Source organism: Urocitellus parryii, chromosome 5 (genome assembly GCF_045843805.1).
Source record: "Urocitellus parryii isolate mUroPar1 chromosome 5, mUroPar1.hap1, whole genome shotgun sequence".
In the NCBI taxonomy this organism is placed as follows: Eukaryota; Metazoa; Chordata; class Mammalia; order Rodentia; family Sciuridae; genus Urocitellus; species Urocitellus parryii.
Genome location: NC_135535.1, coordinates 150,978,889 through 151,001,750, shown reverse-complemented (window position 1 = coordinate 151,001,750; position 22,862 = coordinate 150,978,889). Strand labels below are relative to the sequence as shown.

The window sequence follows — 22,862 nt, the reverse complement described above, 5'->3', positions numbered from 1 at the left end:
GCCTATGTTAAGAAAATGTGACTCATTTATTTATTTGTGACTGCATGTTTGAATCATCCATGTATTATGTTTATACATTTATTTCTCCCAGGTCAAGCCCTTTATTTCTAAAAGTTAGCAGCTTTAACAAGGTATTAATTAAAAAAGATTTGAATAGTCCCAGAAAAATTGTTGTGTGCTATTCCATAGTAGAATGTTGGGTAGGTAAGTTATTGAAAACTTTTTTTGTTTTACTTTTTGTTCTGTATTATGGCTGTTCTTTTTCCTTTAACCAAATAAATCATCTTGGCTACTCTGCATCTATGTATTAAATAACTATATTTACCAAAACCAATTTTTTTCAGAGTTACTTAGACTTTTTATGTAAATAATAATTATAGCTAATGGTAGCCATTTTATAGGTACTGCCCATAAGAGTGCAGTGAAAACTTCAAAAGTCATTTATGTGTGGATCAGTGTGCACTAAGAGCCATGGGTAGTCCACTAACAGTAGGATTTTTATTTGTACCTGATGCACAGAAAAAATTATTCAATATTTTCCTTCAATACAAAGGATATATACTTGCTTACACACTAAAATACACTATAGCAAATTGCTTACATGATGCTAAGTTACCCCTGAGAATGTTAATAGGTTAACAACTATCATCTCATTCCACTATGTCACCACAACTACCAACTCAGAAAACTAAAACATTACTACCATCTAATTATTCAAGTTTTACTCATTATTCCAATAGTGTTCTTTATACTAAAAAAAAAAGTGCAGAATTACACATTAAATTTAGTTATCATACTTCTTTAGTTTCTTTCAGTCTGGACCACTTCCTAAGTCTTTTGCTGACTTTTATGACTTCGATATTTTTCAGTATTATAGTTGGTTATTTTGTAAAAGTTTCTCATTTTAAGTTTATATGGATTAAGATTCAGAATATGTATCTTTGACAATGATGTTTTGCTCTTGTTGTATCCTATCAAGTGGCATGTAATTTTGATTCATCCCAGTACACTTGGTTAAAGTGGCATCTGTTAAGTTTGTCTACTGTAAAGTTACTCTTTTGCTCTCTATTTTCAAATTAATACATATTTTGTGGTGGGAGTAGGTGCTTTGAAACTACGTAAGTATACATTTCTTATAAGACTTGTACTTTTTGGATTCATGTTTTTCTGTTTTACCCAATGTACCATAACCCATTGATGTCACTGTTTTTTTTAAGGGTCAAATTGTTCCAGATTGGGCGAGTGGGAGCCCATATTTAGTATGGTGTTCATCTTTTTGATATCTTTCTTTGAGCACTTTCCTGCTCAGTGACATACCTAAATATTCCAGCTTGTCATGTATTTCCCCTGGCCCATTCCTGGAGTCAGCCTTGTTCTTAAGGAACACTGGTTGCCCTTCTTCTTGGAGGTAGGGTTCTGACAACACTATGCCTATTCACACCATGTGTGGATGGCTCCTTCACTGCTCTCAGTCTCTGATTCCCGTGAGTGGGATGCCCACCAGAAGTGGTCACTGTTATTCTGCTTGTGTTCTGACGCTTCACATCAAGCGGTCACTCCATAAGGAGGCCCTCCTCACTCTGCTGAGGCTCTTACTCCCTGCATCACACCACCCCTTATGGCTCTAGTACCCACCTCTGTCTGCCCTCCTCACTCTCCCTACTCCAGACAGATTCCCCAGTGTAGGCTGTGCCTAGATGCGAACATCCTTTCAGCCCATTCAAGTTCTGTTGCCTCATGCTGGCAGCCCTCCTGCTTATCCTCATTCTGTCTGGCTCCCATACCCAGCTCAAGGACAGCATAGCTCCTTCCTCAATCCCTGCACAGATGATCTTGGGGGGCTGTACCTAATGGATTATGACTTAATTGTTCAATAAGGGAAGATAGAAGAAAGTTATTGGCTGAAATAATGTTTCATTCAGAGGATCCTCTTGCTAGTTATCATAATGAGCAATAAGTAGAATTTGACCAACAAATCATTAGAATGTTTTTATATTAAAAGAGATTACTTCTAGTCTCTGAATAATCCCTATTGAATAATTACTTTTAAGATCAAATAAAATTAAGAGGCTAAAAGATCCATGATTATTCCAGGTGATCACATACTCTAAACTATCAGTTTAATATTATCCTATCCTCTCTACTTGCTTATATTTGATCGTCATTAAATATAATACTGGTACATGAGTAGGTAAAAACCTTTATATGAAACTAATTTAAAAATATGTTCATGTATAATGAAAAACCTATAAAAAGAAATACCAAAATGTGTAATGACCTCAAATAAGCATATATTTATAACTTGAGTTTTTTTTTTTTTCTTTCTCCTTTGAATAGAGGAGTCTTCATTTTGGCTTCCCTTATATGGCAACATGTGCTGCCGATTAGTTGCCCAGCCAGCTTGTATGGCTGAGGATGCATGTGCAGGATTTCTTAATCAGCAGGTTAGAGGACTTTAAATATCCTACAACAATTGTAGCTTTAGTTGAAATCTTATATACAGACAGCTGTTTGACCTACTAATATTGAGAAGTCTTTTTTTAAATGTTTGTTTTCTAAATGTTGTTAAACATAGACTGTGGGAAGTGCTGGGGTGAGAAGGATGGCAAGGGCAGGGGTCTGATGCTGTTTTGATGGCTCTGGAGCTACTCCTCCCTGCTCCTCTGCTCCATGACCCTGCAGTAAGTAGCAGGTAATCTGCAACAGAGGACTCCTTGTGGAAACTGATGATGGCTGTGCAACATCGCTCACAAAAAGGCCCTTCTGGCAAACAGCTTCTGGCACAGTTTAGGCCTCTGGGCTTCCAAAGCTGCCTCTTTGCCACCTACTCCTGATTTATTTATAGCCATAGTTATTTATATTCAGTAAATAATTAATTGTGGGCTTCAATGAATCAATAGCTTTTTCTAAAAGATTCCATTAGGGGGAAAGAAAATTTGCATTCTTACCAGGTAGTCAACATTTTCTAATGTTCTGAGAAGAGTAAGGGAAAATTATATTTTCAACATTGAGAGTTATTTTTATAATTTTCCTGAGTCATTTGATGAATTGCTGTGAGAATCTAAGCACTAATTTTTAATAGACTAGCTTTCCTAAAACATTGATTTATGATTTTATGTGTGTAAAAGTTATATGGTAATAATTACTTTCATTTTGCTTTAATGCTTTTCAGAATTCCAGACATTTCTTCTCTGATATTAACTTTCTTTCAGATTTGAGGCAGTTGAACTTATTGTAAAGCAAATTAGAAGGTTATTTCATCACATTTTAAAAGGTCTAAAAAGTGAATATAAGTTTAATTATTTAGGTGTTGTATTGAGTTTAGAAGGAAGGTGATAATGATCTATAGTTGATTGTTTCTTGATTTTTTTTTTCTTTTTCTAGCAAATGGTGGAAGGTCTGATTAGTTGGAGGAGGTTGTATTGTGTTTTGAGAGGAGGTAAACTGTATTGTTTTTATAGTCCGGAAGAAATTGAAGCTAAAATGGAACCAACCTTGGTAGTGCCCATTCATAAGGTAAAGGAAATGCTATTTTGAAAATAAAATGTTTTATGAAGTTTGTTCTTGTTTATATATTTCATTCACATTGTTGCCATCCTATAAAGAAAGGATTGCTAAAAACAGATTAGTTCATAAAGGTAATTTAATATTTACTCTGTTCTTATTTCTTTGCTTTATAGAACTTATTCATTAAAGGAAATGCTGTATATTTTCTAAGAACACAGTAAGAGAAACCAATACTGGTAAATAAGTTTTAAGTTAAAGAATATAACTCCACATTAACAAGATATTTACATTTTTCATGAATTTATTTAACTAAGAGATTATGTAAACATAAAATGTTAGCTCATGTTACAATGATGCTCTTTGTAGTTAATATTCAAATCAACCCATAAAAAGATATGCCTGAGTATATCTCTTCTGATTTCTTTTGGAATCGTTGGGCAGTTGTCCAATCTTCTGTCAGGACAGGGAAGTCTAACTTTAGCAAAAGCGAAGCACTAAGCAACTCAGTGAGACCCTGTCTCTAAATAAAATACAAAATAGGGCTGGGGATGTGGCTCAGTGGTCGAGTGTCCCTGATTCAATCCCCAGTACCCAAAACAAAACAAAACAAAACAAAACAAAAAACTATTGAAATTTAGTTATAATTTTTTAAACTAAAATTATGTAGGAAAACTTTCCAAATAAAGCAGACTTAATTTGTTTTTTCTCACTGTCTTAAATTTAGTTTCATGTTTTCAATTCTAGTATCTATGAGATAGTCTTTTTCTTCTCTTTTATAGTATTCCTACTCTAGAACACTTTAGTGGTATTTCTAGAGTAAAATACTGTATTTTCTGCCTGTTGGGTAGCACTTGTTTCTAGTTTTATTTTACTTGCCTTTTGAGTGATTTAACTGAAGTGAGTACATGATAAAATATGAACTATCACATCTGCTACTATACATGTTCTACTTTAAACTTTTAAAGAAAAATGTAAAATCATATGTCCTTTTATAGAATAGTGTATTCCTGAAAACATGTCAGCACAGTCTTCTGGTCTATATGGACTTGTTTGATTCCAAAACCTTTTCCAATAATGGAGTTTTTGTCTCGCTGTCCATCCTGCTTTTAGAAATTACACTGCTTTTTTCTTTTTCTTTCCTAAAGGAAATCCTTTAGTAAGATTTAAAAAAAAAAAAAAAAAAGAAGAAGAAGTTTTATAGTGGGTTTTTTTGTTATTGTTGTTTGAGGTATAGGTATTAAACCCAGAAGTGCTTTATCACTGAACTACATCCCCATTGGTTTATAATTTTTTATTTTGTTATTATTATTTTTAATTTTGAGACAGGGTTTCACTTCTCAATAAGTTGCTTAGGGCCTCCCTAAGTTGCTGAGGCTGACCTTGAGAACTTGCAATCCTCCCGCCTCAGCCTTTAATGTCACTGAGATTATAGGCATGCACCACCAACTTTTTATAATATTGTGGGACCATCTAATTTAACTTTTGTTTATTAGAAGTATTAGTGTTCTTCCTAAATAATATAAATAAGTAATTAATCAATATTATTACAGTGAATTTATTTAGAAAAATTAGGTTTATAGAAATGTGATTTTAGTAATGAAAAATTGATTTTTTTTCATTACTTGCCACCTTTTGTTTTATTTTGGTTTGTTCATATAGTGTTTCTCTTTAATCTCACTTTTCTATATCTTAGTCTTTAGGAAATTAAAATAAAATAATGAATACCTATATATCCTTCACCCAGATTCTTCAGCTGTTGTTAATATTTTTGTTACATGCTTTCTCTCTAGTTAATTTTCTCCTGAATCATTTGAAAATCAGGGTACACAGTATAACATGTCTCCCCTGAATATTTTGATATATTTCTCCTAAAGCACATTTTCTTCAGAAACAAATTATTATCATTCTAAAGAAATTTATTGTTGATACAATATTATCTAATATGCAGAACAAATTGCCCCAGTTGTCCCCAAAATATTCTTTGTAACTTTTTTTTTGTTTGAACTAGAATCTCTGATCACCAAGTACTTTATTTCCTTTTATCTAAAAGTATGCTCTTCATGTCCTACCTCTGTTTGTTTTGATCTTTCATGACATTACCATTTTTTAAAAGTTCAGGCCAATTTTTCTCTTGTAATGTATGTGACTAATTGTTTCACTAGATTCAGGTTAAATATTTTTGGAAGAGTTCTACCATATGTAATTATGTCTACCTTGATTTGTACTAGATAACTAGATAGTAAAAATGCAATATTACCAATTTTTTTCTTACTTCTTGTACTGTAGAGTATAAATAGTCATAAACCAAATTAAGATTTAATCTAAACAAACATTTTTTCATATTTTTTATCGATGCATTTTAATTACATGTAATAGTGGGATTCATTGTTATGTATTTGTACATACACATGATATAACAATATAATTAGGTCAATATAATTCTCCAGTATTTCCTCTCTGCTCCTCCCTCCCGCTGGTTCTTTCCTGTGGTCCTCCTCTGCTTTCTTGAGATTCTCCCCTCCCTACCTTTCTTTTCCTTTATCCTCTCTACTTTCCACATATAAAAACATAGGATCCTTGATTTTCTGAGTTTGGCTTATTCTATCTATCTTTGCTGAAAATGACACAGTTTCATTCTTCTTTATGACTGAAAACTCCATTATGTATAATGTACCACATTTTCTTTATCCATTCATTTATTGAAAGACCTAGGCTGGTTCCGTAGTTTGGCTATTGTGAATTAGGTATGCAGGTATTGCTATAATATGCTGACTTTGGTTTCTCAGGATAAATCTTGAGTGGTTACTAGCTGGGATATATGGTGGTTCCATTCCTAGTCTTTTGACGAATTTTCATACTGATTTCCATAGTGGTTGTACTAGTTACATTCCTGCCAATGGTGTAAAAGTGTTCCTTTTCCCCATATCCACTCCAGCTGACATTTTAACTGGAGTGAAATAAAATCTCAGTGTAGTTTTCATTTGCATTTCCCTAATTGCTAAAGATGTTGAACATTTTTTTCATCTATTTGTTGGTCATTAGTATTTTTTCTTTTGAAAAGTGTCTTTTTAGTTCATTAGTCCATTTATCAATTGGATTATTTGTTTTTCCAGTGTTAAGTTTTTTGAATTCTTTAATATTCTGGATATTAATTCTCTGTCAGAAGAGTAGCCAACAAAGAGTTTCTCCCATTCTGTAGGTCCTTTCTTCATATTCATAACTAAGCAGATAATGGTTTTAAAGTTATTTCCTTTATTTGAAGAAAGTCTCCATGGTATTCAATTTGCCTTATCTCAGCCCTTTAAGGTAGACAAAGCAGGTATGTTATTTCTGTTTCACAAATGAAGAAACAGACATGGAAATCAGACAGAACTTGCCAAACTAGTAAGGAAAATTAGATGACTCACTCTTTTTCTAATGGGTAGGGGAAAATAAGATAAAATTCATTGTCTGTTTTTCTGTTTCCTCGTAGACATACTGTTAGACCATATTTAGAAGGTAAAATTAGACTTTCCTGTCTGTACACCCACTCTGAATCAGTTTTAAGTGTAAAAAGTATTTCTGAAATGAGCTTGAAGCCACAGTTGACCTATAGGTAATGTCTTAGCCATGTATTGTATCCTTACCATTTCAATTTAGGAAGAAATATATAATGAAACACCTCTGTGATTATAGCCAGTACATCTGTATTTCCTGTCTAATTATAATGATGCAGTTCCATGAAAGTGGTAACAGTGTTTACATGGCCTGAGCAAATTGACCTTTTTTAGTTGATTTATTTTTCCTAGTGGTAACAAAAGCTGATGGCCAGGTGACTGATGGTATTCTATAATCAGTGCCATTCTTATGATGACAGAAATCAGCATAGACATTCCAGTGCGTGTTCCACAACTGACCATTATGTACTCACAGAAAAATATTAAGCCAGCAATTAATATAGATTTAGACTTAGACTTGGGGGCAACATGGACCATATTTGATCCTGAAGACTAATAACTCAAATATTTCTTCCCATTGTACATGACAATCTACAAAAGTAGAGAGTTTTGTAAAGTACAAAAGAGAATTTTGAAAGTTAAACAAGAGGTGAAAGTTAAGGTCAGAAATATCAATATAATTTAATTGCTGCCCTCAAAGTTGAAACCAATGACAAAATCCTCCATTTTCCAGCTTTACAATGTTGTAATCTTAATTTTCTCTAGTGCTGATTCCTGTTCTTTTTCTCTGTAGAAACTTTCCTTTGCAGTTCCTATGTCTACTTCAGTTCCTGCTTCCTTTGAGCCCTTGTAAAAAAAAAAAAAAGAAATATATTAGTTATTTTAAAGTAAGTTTTATTTATTTTTCTGAGCTTACAAAATGATATAAATGTACAGAAAAGTTTTAAAAACATACTATAGTGATCACCCATATTTTAGTCTTCTCTTTAGTTGTATCTGTATTTTTTTCTTATCCATTGAAACATAAGACTTCAACATAGTGACACTTTGTCCCTGAATAAGTTAGCATGCAAGTCTTAAAAATAGGGGACTTGTATGCATATATAATTATAGTACTATTATAACAACTAGGAAAATTAACTTCTAGGTCATCTAATATTTAGACCATTCAGATTTCCTCAGTGACCCCAAAATGTCCTTTCAATTTGTGTTTTCAACCTAGGACTGTTCACTAATTTTGTATCTTCTAGACTGTGAATGAGGCCTGAAGGCTTGATTATATTCATTTTAAACCTTTTTGCTAGAGTTTTTTTGTTTTGTTTCATTTTGTTTTGGTACTGGGGATTGAACCCCTGGGGGCTTCAACCACTGAGCCATATTCCCAGCCCCTTTTTGAAATGTTTTTATTTAGAGACAGGGTCTCACTGGGTTGCTAAGTGTCTCACTAATCTACTGAGGCTGGCTTTGAACTCATGATTCTCCTGCCTCAGCATCCTGAGTTGCTTGTATTACAAGTGTGCATTACTGCACTTGGCTAGAGTTTTAACAAATGCTTTGTAAAGGATTCTATTAGGAAGCACATGATATCAAGTTGATTCACTACTCATAATTCCACCTCTCCAGCTAGAAGTAATTCTTCCTCTTTTAAGTTAGCAAGTGGTCATTGAGGTGCTACCTTGGTGCTATGTGAGATCTTTGTTGTCCAACAATATTTCACATAATGGTTTCTATGATTTTCCTCCCCTGTGTAGTTATAATATTGGAGATTCCATGTGATTTTCTCTTACTTTCCTTCCTTCTCCATATATTAGTTGGCATTCTTTTGTAAAGAATCAACTAGGGATGAATCCCCTCTGAGAAGGCAGGATGATAAATCTTAATATTTTAATTACCAATTTTCAGAGTAGGGAATTTGTGGTACACATTGGTATTGTAGTCTTGTTGGTAACATAGTATTGGGGTTGGTATTGCCCTTTCTGTGGGTAGCAAATAAGTATTATAAGTATTCTCTTCTTCCTTTCCCTACCTCTACACTCTGTCTCATATCATGATAAACAGGTTTTATATGTAGTCTGTGTTTTAAATTACTTGGTTTTAAAATACAAAGGTAGAGATTTTTCCACTTTCTTTGGAGTATCTAATGGACATATGTCCATTAGACATTACTGTGTTGTTAAATAAACAGTGGATATTTGATACATGCCAGTTTGTAATTTTTTATATATAGCAGGTAAGGACCAAATCAAAAATTTAAGATAATGTTTTTGCTTTTGTTTTCAGTTTATTTCCAATGCTGAATCTCTACATTCTTTTTAAGCTTAATAATTGAAACATCAAATACAAATCTGAGTTTTTCTTTCATGATTTAGAAAATAATAATTTTGTATAATGCTACTTTACAAATTATGTGAAAACTGAATTTTGCAGTTGCTAAGATATATAAATAATAGTACTGTTATTTCGATCACAGAGTCTGTTCTGTAACCATAATTCTTGTCCTTCTAAATGGCATTTCCTATAAGGCTATGTCAGTTCATTAATTTTCATAGGGAGCCATCTGTGGAAATAGTCACATTAAGGGAAGAAAAGCCTAAAAGCTGTTCCCCTCCCCTTTTCAATCCAAATTTGAAAGGGTGATTTACTTCAAAGTGATTGCTTCAACTTCAAAACACTTCACTATGAATGTTGTTGAGCAAGACATTCTCTATAACGGGTACTTAACTGAATCTCCTCTACATTGTAGAAAGCATTTTATTAAGCCAAAGCTTTATCCATTGCCAATGGAGTGGGGGTGGGATAGAAAAGAAGTATGGTCTTTGAGATCAATAGTCTTTTCTTGATTTAAATACTATACATCATTCATTTTCATGTTGTAGTCTGTACTAAGCAAATCAATAACACTGTTTGACATCTTACAGCTTTTTAAAATTGTCTTCAAATTACCTTTAGCTATTGTATTTTTCATGGACTCCAGAAAGAAAAGTTACTATGAAGCACATGGTATTTTTTTTAAAAATTTAAGTTAGTCTTCTTAATATCTGACCATTATCAAGTATTCACATTGTCTTTTATTAAATATAACAATAAAAACTTCTGAAACATCCTTTTTTCTTTAGGAATTTACAGTTTACGTTATCATAGATTGAAAATAATTATATCAAATTGATAGTGATCACCCCTAATACTTGGTTTAATTTATGGCAATGCTTTACACAGTTCAAGTACTCCTAGTCATTTATTGTGAGTGTGTGATTTTTTTTTTGTCACTAGAGTATGTATAAACTCTGAGGCTTGTTTTAAGCAGCAACATTTATTTGCTTTCACCCCTGACCAAGAACCTTTCAAAACATCATGCATCTTCACAATATGTTTATGAGGCAAGTGTGAAATGTTATCTGCATTACATATACACAAAAAGGCATTATTACAGTTACTTGAATTTTTTAATTTACATTTTTTATTTTTTTTAATTTTCAAGATAATTTCTATAGAGAATAGTACAAATAAACCCATGTGTAGCCTTACACATTGCCCCCACTCTAGAATTACTTGAAGCACATCCTAGAGACCATAGTGTTTTAGTTGAAAGTATCCCAAGTGTGGCAAGTAAAAACAATTGTGTGTGTGTGTGTGTGTATGTTGTGTGTATATGTATAATCATATGTGGTTAATATATCATTAAATTCTTGTTGCACGTTTTTGCAACAGTATTTTGAATCAGGATCCCCATACATTTCAGTTGAATAGATTTTTTAGTCTTGGTTCTTGTTCTATTCTCTCTCTCTCTGTTTCTGTCTCTCACTCATTTGTGCATGTACACAAATACACATGCATGCATACACACATACCATTTATTTATTGAAGATAATTTAGTTATTTATCCTACAGGGTTTGTTATAATCTGAATTTTGCTGATTGCATTTCTGGGTTGCCTTTTTTCTTCTATATTTTGACTCATTCTCAAGTTGTTAGTTGTTAAGAAGATATTTTATCTTATTATTGTGTGTGGTACTGGGAGTTGAATGCAGGACATCATGCATGCCAGGCAAGCACTCTACCACTGAGCTACATCCCCACCCCAAGAAGATATTTTAGTAAGTGTTATGTACTGTTATTAGGAGGTATAGAATATGTTTGGGTCTTCCACTCATTTTAATATCCACTGATGAACATTGCTTAGATTCTTTATTTTATTTTATTTTTATGGACTGCAAACTGACAATATTTTAATAATTCTTCATTCATTTATCAGGTGGGAATACCTCTATGTAATCAATTGTTTAGTTACCCTGAGGTATAGTTCTTACAGAAAAGACAGAATAAGTGTTTGATTTTCTTTTTCTTTCTTTTTGTATTTATATGTAAGTTCCTAAAAAAAATTAGGTGATTACACCTTCAAAGGTGGCCAGTGAGTTACTATTTAAATATTATGACTATGGGTTCAAATATATATTCAATATCCAAATATAGTTCTTTGTACTATTCTCTATATAAATTTATGGATTCAAAAACAGCCCATGACCAGTGTTATTCTTATTGATGCTTTAATTGTCCATGCTGACTAATGGAATCCTTCCCAAGTTGGCTCTTGAATTCTTTTGACACAACCCTAGTAACTTTTGATTTCTGTTAGGAAAGGATGCTCCAAAATCATATTCTCTACATTTTCTAGATCCAGTCTGGCAATTGGCCATTTTTCCATAGAGCTCTGATTCCTCTTAATAGGAAAGACTGTTTAGACCATAATCTGGTGCAGTTGTAAACTTTTTTAAAGTCAAAAGTAAAATAATAAACAATTTATAAATCTAGTCCTGATCTATTAATTTTCCATTTACCCAGAAATGGAGAGGTTAAACAACAGTTTCAATTTAAAATAATGGAAACCCTGAAGGAAATTTTCCTTTAACTTTGGAGTTTTATGTTTTTGTTACAAACTCCTCATATTGTTTTTATAACCCTCACTTGGCCTTCTCTGGGTACTGCTACTATCTTATGCAGAGAAAGTTTGTAGTTATGTGTGTGCTGATTGCAAAAGCAAAGCCAGCTCTCAATTAAAATTTTACAGTAATTAATCTCCAATCAATAAAAGTTGAGTACCAATTCTCACAAATCAATCAAAAGATTTTGGATAAGCAAAAGTAAAATGGGAAACTCGGGTCTCACATAGAACATCTCTCTCTCAAAAGCTGTTTCCTCATCTAAATTAAAGAGTTGGATTTAAGCTGTTTCTGGGATCTAAGTCTATTAATGCCAAATTTTCTTTTATCATTATCTAAGTTGTTCTTTTCCTATCTAGTTCTTTTATTCATAATTTTTTTTAGCCACTTACTGGGTGCAAGGCAGTATTTTATGTGGTAGATATAGGAAGGGGCAGAAAGTCCTAAATTGCTTGCTTTGAGAACCTGCTAAGAAGAAATACTTCCCTCTTCTACCATTACAAATTCTTTAATGAGCTGCCCTAAAATACACCTTAGTGTTTTCTAATCACTTTCTCTTTTGAGAAGGGAATACCCGAGTACTATTATTGATACTTGTCTCCATTTAAAAACAGCTTGCATGCAGTTTCTAAAGTTGAGAAACTTTACTTGTTCTAATCACTTTCCCTTTAATGTGTAATTTTTAGTGTAAGATATTTCCTATTAGTTAAATTATTTTGGGTGAAAAGAGAAGTTTATTCAGATTTTTGCATTTCATTTGCACCTTTTAAAAACCTCTCACGTTTTAAAAATGTAGTGGTATTTATGGTTGCCAGAGTTAATGGAGTGTATAGTATTTATCTGTAGATTCTTGTATTTTTTCTCCTAGGAGGATATAAATGATCTACTTCATCACAATTTCTACATAGGAGTTTCATTTTAAATGATACATTGTTAAAAATATAAACATTAATCTATAAAATCACATATTTCTTATTTAAAAGTTTAATTTATTTTAATCCAATATTCAAAAAGTAGTCATAAATTTGCACTAAAATGAAATTGAGTGGAAGGGAGCACACTTTCAGTAACAAGAATGTTTCTTATTTTTTAATAGAAACAACAATAGGTTTTTCCCTCCACTATGATTCAGCCTTCGTTTAGTCTGATAGAATTCTTCCTAGAGCTTAATTCATTCTCTGATAATGATAATAAACTTTATTTTTATTGGTTCTTTTTAGTTATGTGTAACATTAGGATTCATTTTGGCATAATTATAAAAGCATGGAATATAATTTGTTCTAATCTAGTTCCTAATACTTCTCCTTTCTCTCCCCTCCTCTCTCCCCCTGTTCCCTCTACTCTACTGATCTTTCTGCTATTTACAATAATTAATATATATTTAATTACAATAATTAATATTTATTAATTAGTGTCTTGTGGATGTACATGATGGGGAGATTCACTGTGGTATATTCATATATGTACATAGGATAGTTAGGTCAGATTCATTCCACTGTCTTTCCCTGTCCCTCTTACCTTCACATCATTCCCCTTTGTATAGTCCACTGGTCTTTCTACTATTTTTTAATAAACTTTATTTTTAAAGAGATTCATTAGATGCATTATTTTTCAGCTTGCAAGGATACCATTTAGGACAGCTTATTTTTACATTGTGTAAATAATTACATAAGAGACAATTCACAAAGTTTTATTAACAAGGCATTGTCGTGTACAAAGACCCTGTTATAATAAAATGAAGATGCTAGCCATAAGTCCCATTACAGTCCTCTAAAGATATTCCAAAGTTCCCAGATTTCTACAATGACAGAATAGACTGACTCTAGGAGGGTTAACAATCCATATATTTTGCAACACTCTAAAGTTTCAAAATTATGTTGCTTCTGTATATAGCATCTATTTTGTTCATGTGATTTTAAATAAGAATTGATTCCTTCAGAAAAGAACTTCTTCTATGGTGTATGTATAGTGTCCAACTGCCTGTAGTTCCCCATTTTTTCAGGGAATGAATAGCTTTTCTTCCTAACTGATACTTCTCTAATACCCACATAAATATCATTGTGTGTGTATGTGAGTTTTGGTTGTGATTGTACATCCAGTCAGTCTTTCTTGACTTTATATTCAGTGAAGTGAAGAATTTCTTCCCACTCTTACTCTGCTTTTGTAACTGCCAGCCAAAAGAGTTTTCTACATACATTATTATAGGCTTAACCATGTTTTTCTGGTACTACTATATACAGTAGCCACTAGCCCCCAGTGGCTGTTGGGCACTTAAATTGTGGCTGTTCTGAATTGAGACATGCTGTTAACTGTAAAATACAAACTGGGTTTTGAAAACTGAATATGAGAAAATAATATAAAATATCTCAATTTTTAGATTAATTATATGTTAAAATGACAATAGCATATGTTGGGTTACATAAAATTATTAAAATTAATTTTATCAGTTTCTACTTTTTAAAACATTGTTTCTAGAAAAATATAAATTACATATGTGGCTGACATTGTATTTTTCTTGAACAGCACTATTCTGGAAAAACGTAAAACTAGTCATTATGCTGGCAGCCAGGTCTCTAGCTTTGTATTATGAATAGTTCCATTATAGACTTATTCTCCAAAATTCCTTGGTCTAAACTGTATGTTGTTTATAGTTTACTTGTGGCTGGCTGTGCCTTGGGAGTAGACTTCTTTCTTCTACCTATAGACACAGTGTCATCATCAAAATGCCATACCTGGTACAATTTAGAAAAAAGGTTTAAACTATAAACTGTAAACATGAATGAAATCATTGCCTTTGTGGTCAAATGTTGAGTTCAGCACTTAAAAAATAATTTTAATGTTATAAGTTATATTAGCTTATGGATCTTTAGCTATGAGATGTGTAAATGAATGTTACATGTAAAATAAACATTAAGAGGAATGAATGCCTAACTGTTTTGTTGAGGTAAACACTAAGTTATGGCTTTACTACTTTAACTGATAACACTATAATATGTATGAATATTAGAATAGGAAACATACTTTACTGATTCAATTTTATTATTGTTGGAAATACATTTAGTATATAATCCACATTAAAGTTATGACATGCTGTACTTGCTTTATTGCAGATTTTAAGATGTATATAAAAGACAGCAAACTCCCACTTAAACTGAGATCCAAACAGAGGTTGTTTTAATCTTGTGTAATTTAATGTTGGTGCTATATGTAGCATACTTTTAAGCATTACTCAGATTTTTTAATATAAAGCGTTCTTTTTTAAAAAACCTCCTAAATTTGAGTTTGAATATTGAAAATTCTCAAAATGACATATTTTAAATTTCAAATGATCAGCACTATTTTTATAAGTATATCTTGTATAAATATGGTAGCTAAGCAATAAAATATTTGTTTGAGCACTACAGAAATATTCTCTTATACAACACTAATTTTGCCCTAATTTTTAGGAAACCAGAATCCATGCAATGGATAAAGATGCCAAAAAAAGAATCCATAATTTCTCTGTCATCAACCCTGTTGCTGGACAAGCTCTAACTCATGTTTTTGCAGTTGACTGTAGAGAAGATCTTCAGAAATGGATGGAAGCCTTCTGGCAGCATTTCTTTGATCTTAGTGAGTAGATATTGGGAATCTCGTAGTATATTCATGTGGCCTGAAAGGTTACACACAGCAGTCTAAATATTAAAATTATAATTTGTAGCAAGAATTTTTTGTGCTTTTGGAAAAAATGGTAGTATTTGGATGCACTGATTTTTTTTTTCTCTCTCAATCTCTTTCCAATGCCTGACTATTGTATAGTATACCTTTGAATTCTTAGCATACCTTTCTCATACTCTTAAGGTCCTTTGATCCCTAAAACAACCAGACACGTTTTCTCAAAATATTAGATTTTCACTGCTTAAGGCAATGCATTTGAGCCAAGGGATAAGAAGCCATTTGAGGAACAAAAACTTTTCTAGGATAATGATGATCCTTAAATATTGAAATGTTCAGAAGGAGCCTCATTTTTATGTAACCTTCTGTTAACTCCAGATTTGTTACAATATCATCTTGGACATCATCCAGAGACTTTTTTTCTTTTAAACCACATATGGTTTTCCCATCTCAATAATACAGTCAAATCAGTGTGATAGTATTGTATTGGGATTTTAGTGTGTTTAGTTTATGAGGTTCTAATATTTAATTCTCAATTTAAAGAGGAATTTTACCAACAAGAAAATATTGAAATTACAGCAGCTCTTTGTCTTTACTGACAATAAATTAACAGAATATGTATTATCTTTAATTTTATGTTGAAAATCTAGAATGTTGATGATGGCTATTTCTGATCTAAGTGAGCCTACTACTATTAGATTTAACCAGTAATTTTTATGTCTATAGAATGCTATTTTGTAGAAATACAAAATAGACCCATTTCCAAACAATAGAAAGTTATTTCTATAACTCATAGAAATAATACTAAAGACATTTTGGGAATTTCTGGAATACTATAAAGAGAGTCCTCAGATTCATTTTTCAGGCCTCCTCTGATTCCTGGCTTTATTGGATATCATAGTGAAGGTTGGAAAGGAGGTAAGAAAGGGAGCTAAATTTATTGATTCCTTTTCAAGTACTTGATGGCTTCATTTACCTCTCATGATACCCTCATGAGGTAGAAGTTATGTCACTCTGTTCTAAAATTGGGAAAACAGCACTAAAGAAGTATCTGGATCACTCCATTGAACTAGAAGATTCTCTATGTGGTCTTCATGGATACTTTAGGATTTGTTTTCCTTAAGTACCATCCCTAGGCATTCAAAAAATTTAAATATTTTTTCCATGTCCATCAGCTTGTACTACATTTCTTTAGTTGAAAATTTCAGTAGATCAAGTGTAACTCAAATGATAACTTCCTTTCTTTTGCTGATTGTAGCTTAATTTTAACTGTTTTCCTAAGTCCTTCAATTTAAAGTCAGTTTTACAATTATGATATTTTACACTTTTCTATGTACACAGAAACAGAAAGGAGAGGTATATGGAGATAATAATGCCAAAATAGCAGTCTGTCAACTATTATTAGAAAACAGTCTCATTTTCTAGATTATCTAAAGTAATTTATCTTGCTGAAGTGGAGAGTTGGAAGGATAAGGAATTTATGACCTTTTTTAACTATCAAATTAAGATAGTGATAACAACTTGGTTCTTGGTCTATTTCTTTGGTATTTAATGCTTTTTAGAATAAAAAACTGCCAATCTATGTAATTGGTTTTTGTTGTTTTTGTTTTGTTTTTGTGGTACTTGGGGTTGAATACAGGGTACTCTGCCACTGAACTGCATCCTTAGCTCTTTTTATCTTTTATTTTGAGACAGGGTCTGGCTTAGTTGCCCAGGCTGACCTGGAATTTGTGATACTCTTTCCTTCTAAGACACTGGGCTTATAAGCATGCTCTACCAAGTCAAGCAATTTATGTAATTTTTAAACTGCAAATGTTTTTACACTTTGAAATACAATGTGAATAATGATATGAAACAATGGTGGAAGCGTTTATACTATCCTAAATATTGACTTGTACCTTATAATAATTATTTTCCCAGTAACAAAGATAACCTCTTACGATCTTGGTTGAAACATGGTATTTAGAATGAAGCAGAGGGAAATATCTAGAACAAAAGAAAATAAAAAGAATTTAATGTTTGCAGCAAATTTCAATTCTTTGGCCCTACCTACGAGTGGGAAACCAGGAGTAGGATAATTAGGATTCCTTTGGAAGCAATGATGGAAATAGGTCTGTTTATCCTGGAGAAGAATAGTCATTTCACAGAGGTTAGGAAGAAAGGGTGGTATAGTGGCTAATTTGGGAAACATCGTCAGTAAATGGATTGTTATGTGAACAGTATGTATCCATTTAACATTTCATATTAGGCCTCTTTTTCTGTTGGCATCTTGGCTATCTCTGTCTATGCATACACATTTATTCACTGGCACAGTGAGTATTTCAATTGTAAAGTCTTGACCAGTGAACATATTACATTTGTACATCTGACACCCGATATACACGGAATAATGTGGCATTATATTCCAATTTTCAACATGATTAGTATTCTGCTACCAGTTTAACGATGAAATGCTTTCATCTATCAATATACAGAAAATACTATACTTTATAATAATTTGTCTAAGAATGTGACAGAGAAATATTTGCCAGTTTAAAGTGAATCATTATTTTCCCATTAGATAAGGACTTTTTTCCTGCTACCAAGAAGAAAAAACTGATTTTTATATATTTATTTTTAAAAAAGGAAGTCGGGGGAGGAATAAGTTGTCAGATCTCAGATCCTACTGGATTTAAATTTTAGAGAGCAAACTTTAAAGCCTTGTACTCAGGAATTTATTTCCTCTTCAACTTGCTATGTGGGTTATTTTGAAATTTTTACCATATTCTGTACTTAGCATCATAATAAAACATACTGAAAGGCTTTTTTATATTTCTTAGCTAGTTAAGATAATGGATTTTAAATTTATGCACACAATCTCATTTTGCCATGGCAGTACATTCAACTAGAAACAACAAAAATGAATAGATAATTTGACTAAACATGGAATGTCTTTCAATTTTTAAGCTATGGAAAACAACTAAGTTGGATATTTAAAAAAAGAAAAAGAAATATAGAGTATGATTCAGTCTTAATAAAAAGGCATATAGGTGGATCTCATTTAGTTTTTTACTGTTGTAAGATATAAAAATGGTGATTCTCAATTATTTTTGTAATCTTAGTATAGAGGGACATAGTATCCAGCATAGTTGCTGTGCAGCATGCAGGTACACAATAAATTTGGAAAGGTTAAAGTTTATATAGCCATTCAGGAGAAATATGAAAATTTTGTCAAAATAGTGAAACAATTAGAAGAAAAATTAATAATGTCCACACTTTAAATTTTTAATGGAATAGTTGAAACACCTTACCCAAGAGTATTGTTTTTATCTTATTCTGAATACCTAATGGCATAATTTAAAGTGCCTTTCCTTAAAACAAATTAGACTCAGAATTTTATTGCATGATATTTTCTTATAGTAAAAGGTTTTTATATACCTTTTGGTTTAGATGAAAACACCATTTTTATCTAGACTTACATGATTTTGAAAAGATGATAATCATCTTAAAAAGATAGTAATTAGATAAATAATTCTTATTTCTTAATTAAAATTTTCAAAATTAAAGATATTTTTGAGAACTCTCATACTTTGCCTTTTTTTTTCCCCTCCTTCCTTCTAGGCAATTGTGTTTCAGTTGATTTTTTAATATTTAAAAGAAGAGAACCTGAACAAACTTTTGCCATGAATATATATTTTAAAATTATTATTGGCCATTTATTGAAAGAGTATAGTATCTAATAGCCTAGATATTTTAATATCTGTGCATAGAACTTTATTTTTTAAATATATTACTTTTATGTACAGAATGAGACTTTGAAATTTTTTAGGTTTTTCAGCAGGCTTTCTTAAGGCAATGCTTTATTTGTAGATTCATTGTTATTTTTCAACAAAAAATATGTTAATCTCTGTTAAAAATGAAATAAATATCTTCACATTTATGTTCTAAACTAGCCTGTCTTTTTCTTTCTTTCTTAGGCCAATGGAAGCACTGTTGTGAAGAACTTATGAAAATTGAGATTATGTCACCACGGAAACCACCTTTGTTCTTGACAAAAGAGGCAACCTCAGTCTACCATGATATGAGTAAGTGGGGTTTGTCTTTTCTAAGCTACAGGGTAACAAAAACAACATTGTCTGTACTCAAGCAGCTTATTCTATTGACATTAAAATGCTAAAATTTTCAGAGCACAATCAAAATGAATGAAAAAAGACCATGATTACAGACTAGAGAACTCATGTTTAATAAATGAATTAATACAAAATTAATGAATACACATTTTTCATAGTTTAAATGCTCAAAATCAAACAAAAATTTTAAGGCTTAAATGAATAAGGTTGCAGCAAAAATAAATATTAGCTGGGTAGCTGATGAAAATTCTAAAACTATAAACTTGAAGATTCTAAAATGTCATCATATTTAATAATTTTTTCTGTATTTTATTAATTTAATTTTTAAGTAGTAGTGATAGGAGCATATTAATGAAAGGAAGCTTTCATCTCTGACCAAAAAATGATTAGTTAAGTCTACTACTTTAAAAAATTTTAAATTTCTTAGCTTATTAATATGCCATTTACCTACACTTTAAAAGGTGTTTATTTATCCATGGGAGATTACCTCCATGAATAATGTTGTGAACAAGAAAAGTCAATGGTGAATTCTGGTCTAATTTTCCACTAATTTGCTTACATTTGTATGTACTTTAAAATGTTAGATTAAAAAAATGGTGCATTTAGTTTTACACAATTAAAAACATCAGAATTTAATTCAATAGAAGTTATCTCTATTCTCATTTTTCCCAAGACAAAAGTTTTACTTAGCACTATTATCATCAAAATTGTTTGAGGACTTTGTTCTCTTTTCCTGGATTTTTGATTTGGGTTTTCTTCCCATTTAACAGAAACTTCACTGATCTACAGAAAAGAATACTGAGTTGTAGTCATTTCAGTTTATATATCAAGTTTTCCTAGAAGACAAAATAAGGCTTTAAATCAAAGAAAAGTTACCTAATAAATACTGAACCTATAGAATTTTAAAAAGTATTCATAAGGCTCTACTTTATTTAGGGGTATATTTATACATGGGTGCAAGTGTGTATTATGCTTATTATTTATGTGTACCCTATGTATTTAGTACACACTATTATGTGTGTGCTTGTTTGTTATATATAATATGTGTTTATAGTGCAGTTCAGAGTACCCTTGTTTTTTGGATCTGTTGATTCAAGTGAACATTTTATTGCTTATCCTACTCTTGAGCTTTTGATAGCAATCTTAGCATATTCATTTGAAAAGCTAATAATTTACTAAAGTGCATACATTTTTTGAATTTTTCCTGTGTACTTTTTTCTTAAAATTATTCCAGGTATTGACTCGCCTATGAAGCTTGAAAGTTTAACTGATATAATACAAAAAAAAATTGAAGAGATGAATGGACAGTTTCTTATTGGTCAGGATGAAGAATCCTCCCCTCCTCCTTGGGCCTCAGTCTTTGATGGTAACCATAAAATGGTCATCCAGAAAAAGGTATTGTCCCCTACAAGTGAGCAGTTACATGATGGGAAAAGGAAAAAGAGACGAGCTCCCCTTCCTCCTTCCAATAAACCTCCATTCAGCTTAAAAACACAGAGCAACACAGATCAATTGGTTAAGGACAACTGGGGAGAAGCAAGTATATCTCAAACCTCTCCTTTGGATACCAGACTATCAATCCTAATGCATCATTTACAGAAACCAATCGCTGCTCCTCGAAAACTTCTTCCTGCCAAGAAAAAGACTTTAACTGATGGTGCACACACGGATACTGAAACCAATATTGAAGCTAAGCCAGTGCCAGCTCCAAGGCAGAAATCCATCAGAGACATTTTGGACCCTAGATCATGGTTACAGGCACAAGTATAGAAAGCCCTTACCATATAAAACATTTAACAAAATCTATAACTGTGAGGCTTAACTCAAAGTCATAAAAATATTAATGTCATGTAATTTCATAGGTAAATATGGTAGTGGTTTGCATATGTAATTAATAAGCTATTTGGTGTAGAAAAACATCTTTATAATGAAGACATTGATTTCTCTTTTATTTCTGAGTTTCAGAATATAAGTGATTTTCCCTGCAGAGTGTAAGAGGCAGTTTCTAGACAATATCCTAATTGTTGGAAGGGTTAATTTATTCCTAAATTAGTACCAGGCAGTGAATAAGCACTACACAGAAGAAAGCATTAACATTTCTTTTGGGGAGAGACTGTCTAGTAATTTAAAATGTGTTAAATATGAGCCATATTCTCATTGTGAGAATTTTAATACTAATGGAATGTTTCAAAGGTTTTATTCAAACCACAAATTATAGAATCCACCCAAGAAAATTTTCTTCTTAGCATTCTGGAATTCTCATCTAATGGTTCACTGACTCTCATCTATTGTTTAACTCACTAGTTTATAGGGTTGACCTTTTAAATTCCTGGGATAAATTTTGGAATATTAAATTCTTTGTCTTTAAAGGGAATTTCTAATGTGCTATTCAAAGTCATTTCCTTGATGAGCCCTGAAATCCTGTTGACATTAATTCTCATAAGTGAAGCATAACATTTATTAGTTTAGAGAAATGGTAGATGAAATGTTCTTTACATCCACTTTTCTGTGTGTGGTGCTAATTTCCATTGTGATTTTTTAGAATTTGGGGAAGTGAGTAGCTGATTAACACCTTAAGATTTATTTAATACTTATTTAAAAAGCAGATGGTAGATTCAAAAATATCTGAAAAAAATTGGCCATGGTAATAATTTCCAGAATTAATCCTTTTTAAAATTTTAATTAGGTTTCCTTTCTCTAGTAAGGGTTGATGTCTGCTATTGATATTATTCATTAAAAGTCATATTCTTACAATAATAACATTGAAATCATTTCCATAGGAGGTAATTTCCATAGCAACTAATCGCAGTGACCCAAACAGGATTATGAAATGAAGGGAGGAATAAATAGCAAGAGGATGAATATCTTCAAGGAACAAAAAAATCCATTTTTTAATGCTCCTTGTAAACAACAGCTGAATGGTTTTAAAAATCTAATCAGAATTTCCAAATAAAAGTTTCCATAAGGTGTCAGCAACAGCACTAAAAATCTCAATTCACACTGAACCTTAAACGTTATTGCAAGAAGTAAAAATATAAGAATTAAATTACTGCCCTGTGTGTAATCTCTAGAGATCTTTTTAAAGCTAGTAAGAACTCTGTTTGGATCAGAACTATATTATTACAAAATAAAATGAACACTTGACCAAAAAAAGCATTAATTTAAATGGAGCCTCTCGTTATTTTTAGATAGCTGAGTCTTTCTTCATTTATAGAGTA

General features: G+C 31.7%; 1 protein-coding gene across 1 annotated transcript in view; it reads left to right on the top strand.

The window, feature by feature from the left end:
• The window catches only part of Rtkn2 (rhotekin 2), a 73,993-nt gene extending 52,579 nt beyond the window's left edge, over positions 1-21,414 (top strand). The window contains exons 8-12 of the mRNA XM_026393741.2: positions 2,338-2,444; positions 3,385-3,516; positions 15,328-15,493; positions 19,492-19,599; positions 20,879-21,414. Coding sequence (XP_026249526.2) covers positions 2,338-2,444; positions 3,385-3,516; positions 15,328-15,493; positions 19,492-19,599; positions 20,879-21,414 — 1,049 coding nt within the window. The remainder of the gene's footprint in view (positions 1-2,337; positions 2,445-3,384; positions 3,517-15,327; positions 15,494-19,491; positions 19,600-20,878) is intronic.
• The last annotated feature ends 1,448 nt before the right edge of the window (positions 21,415-22,862 follow it).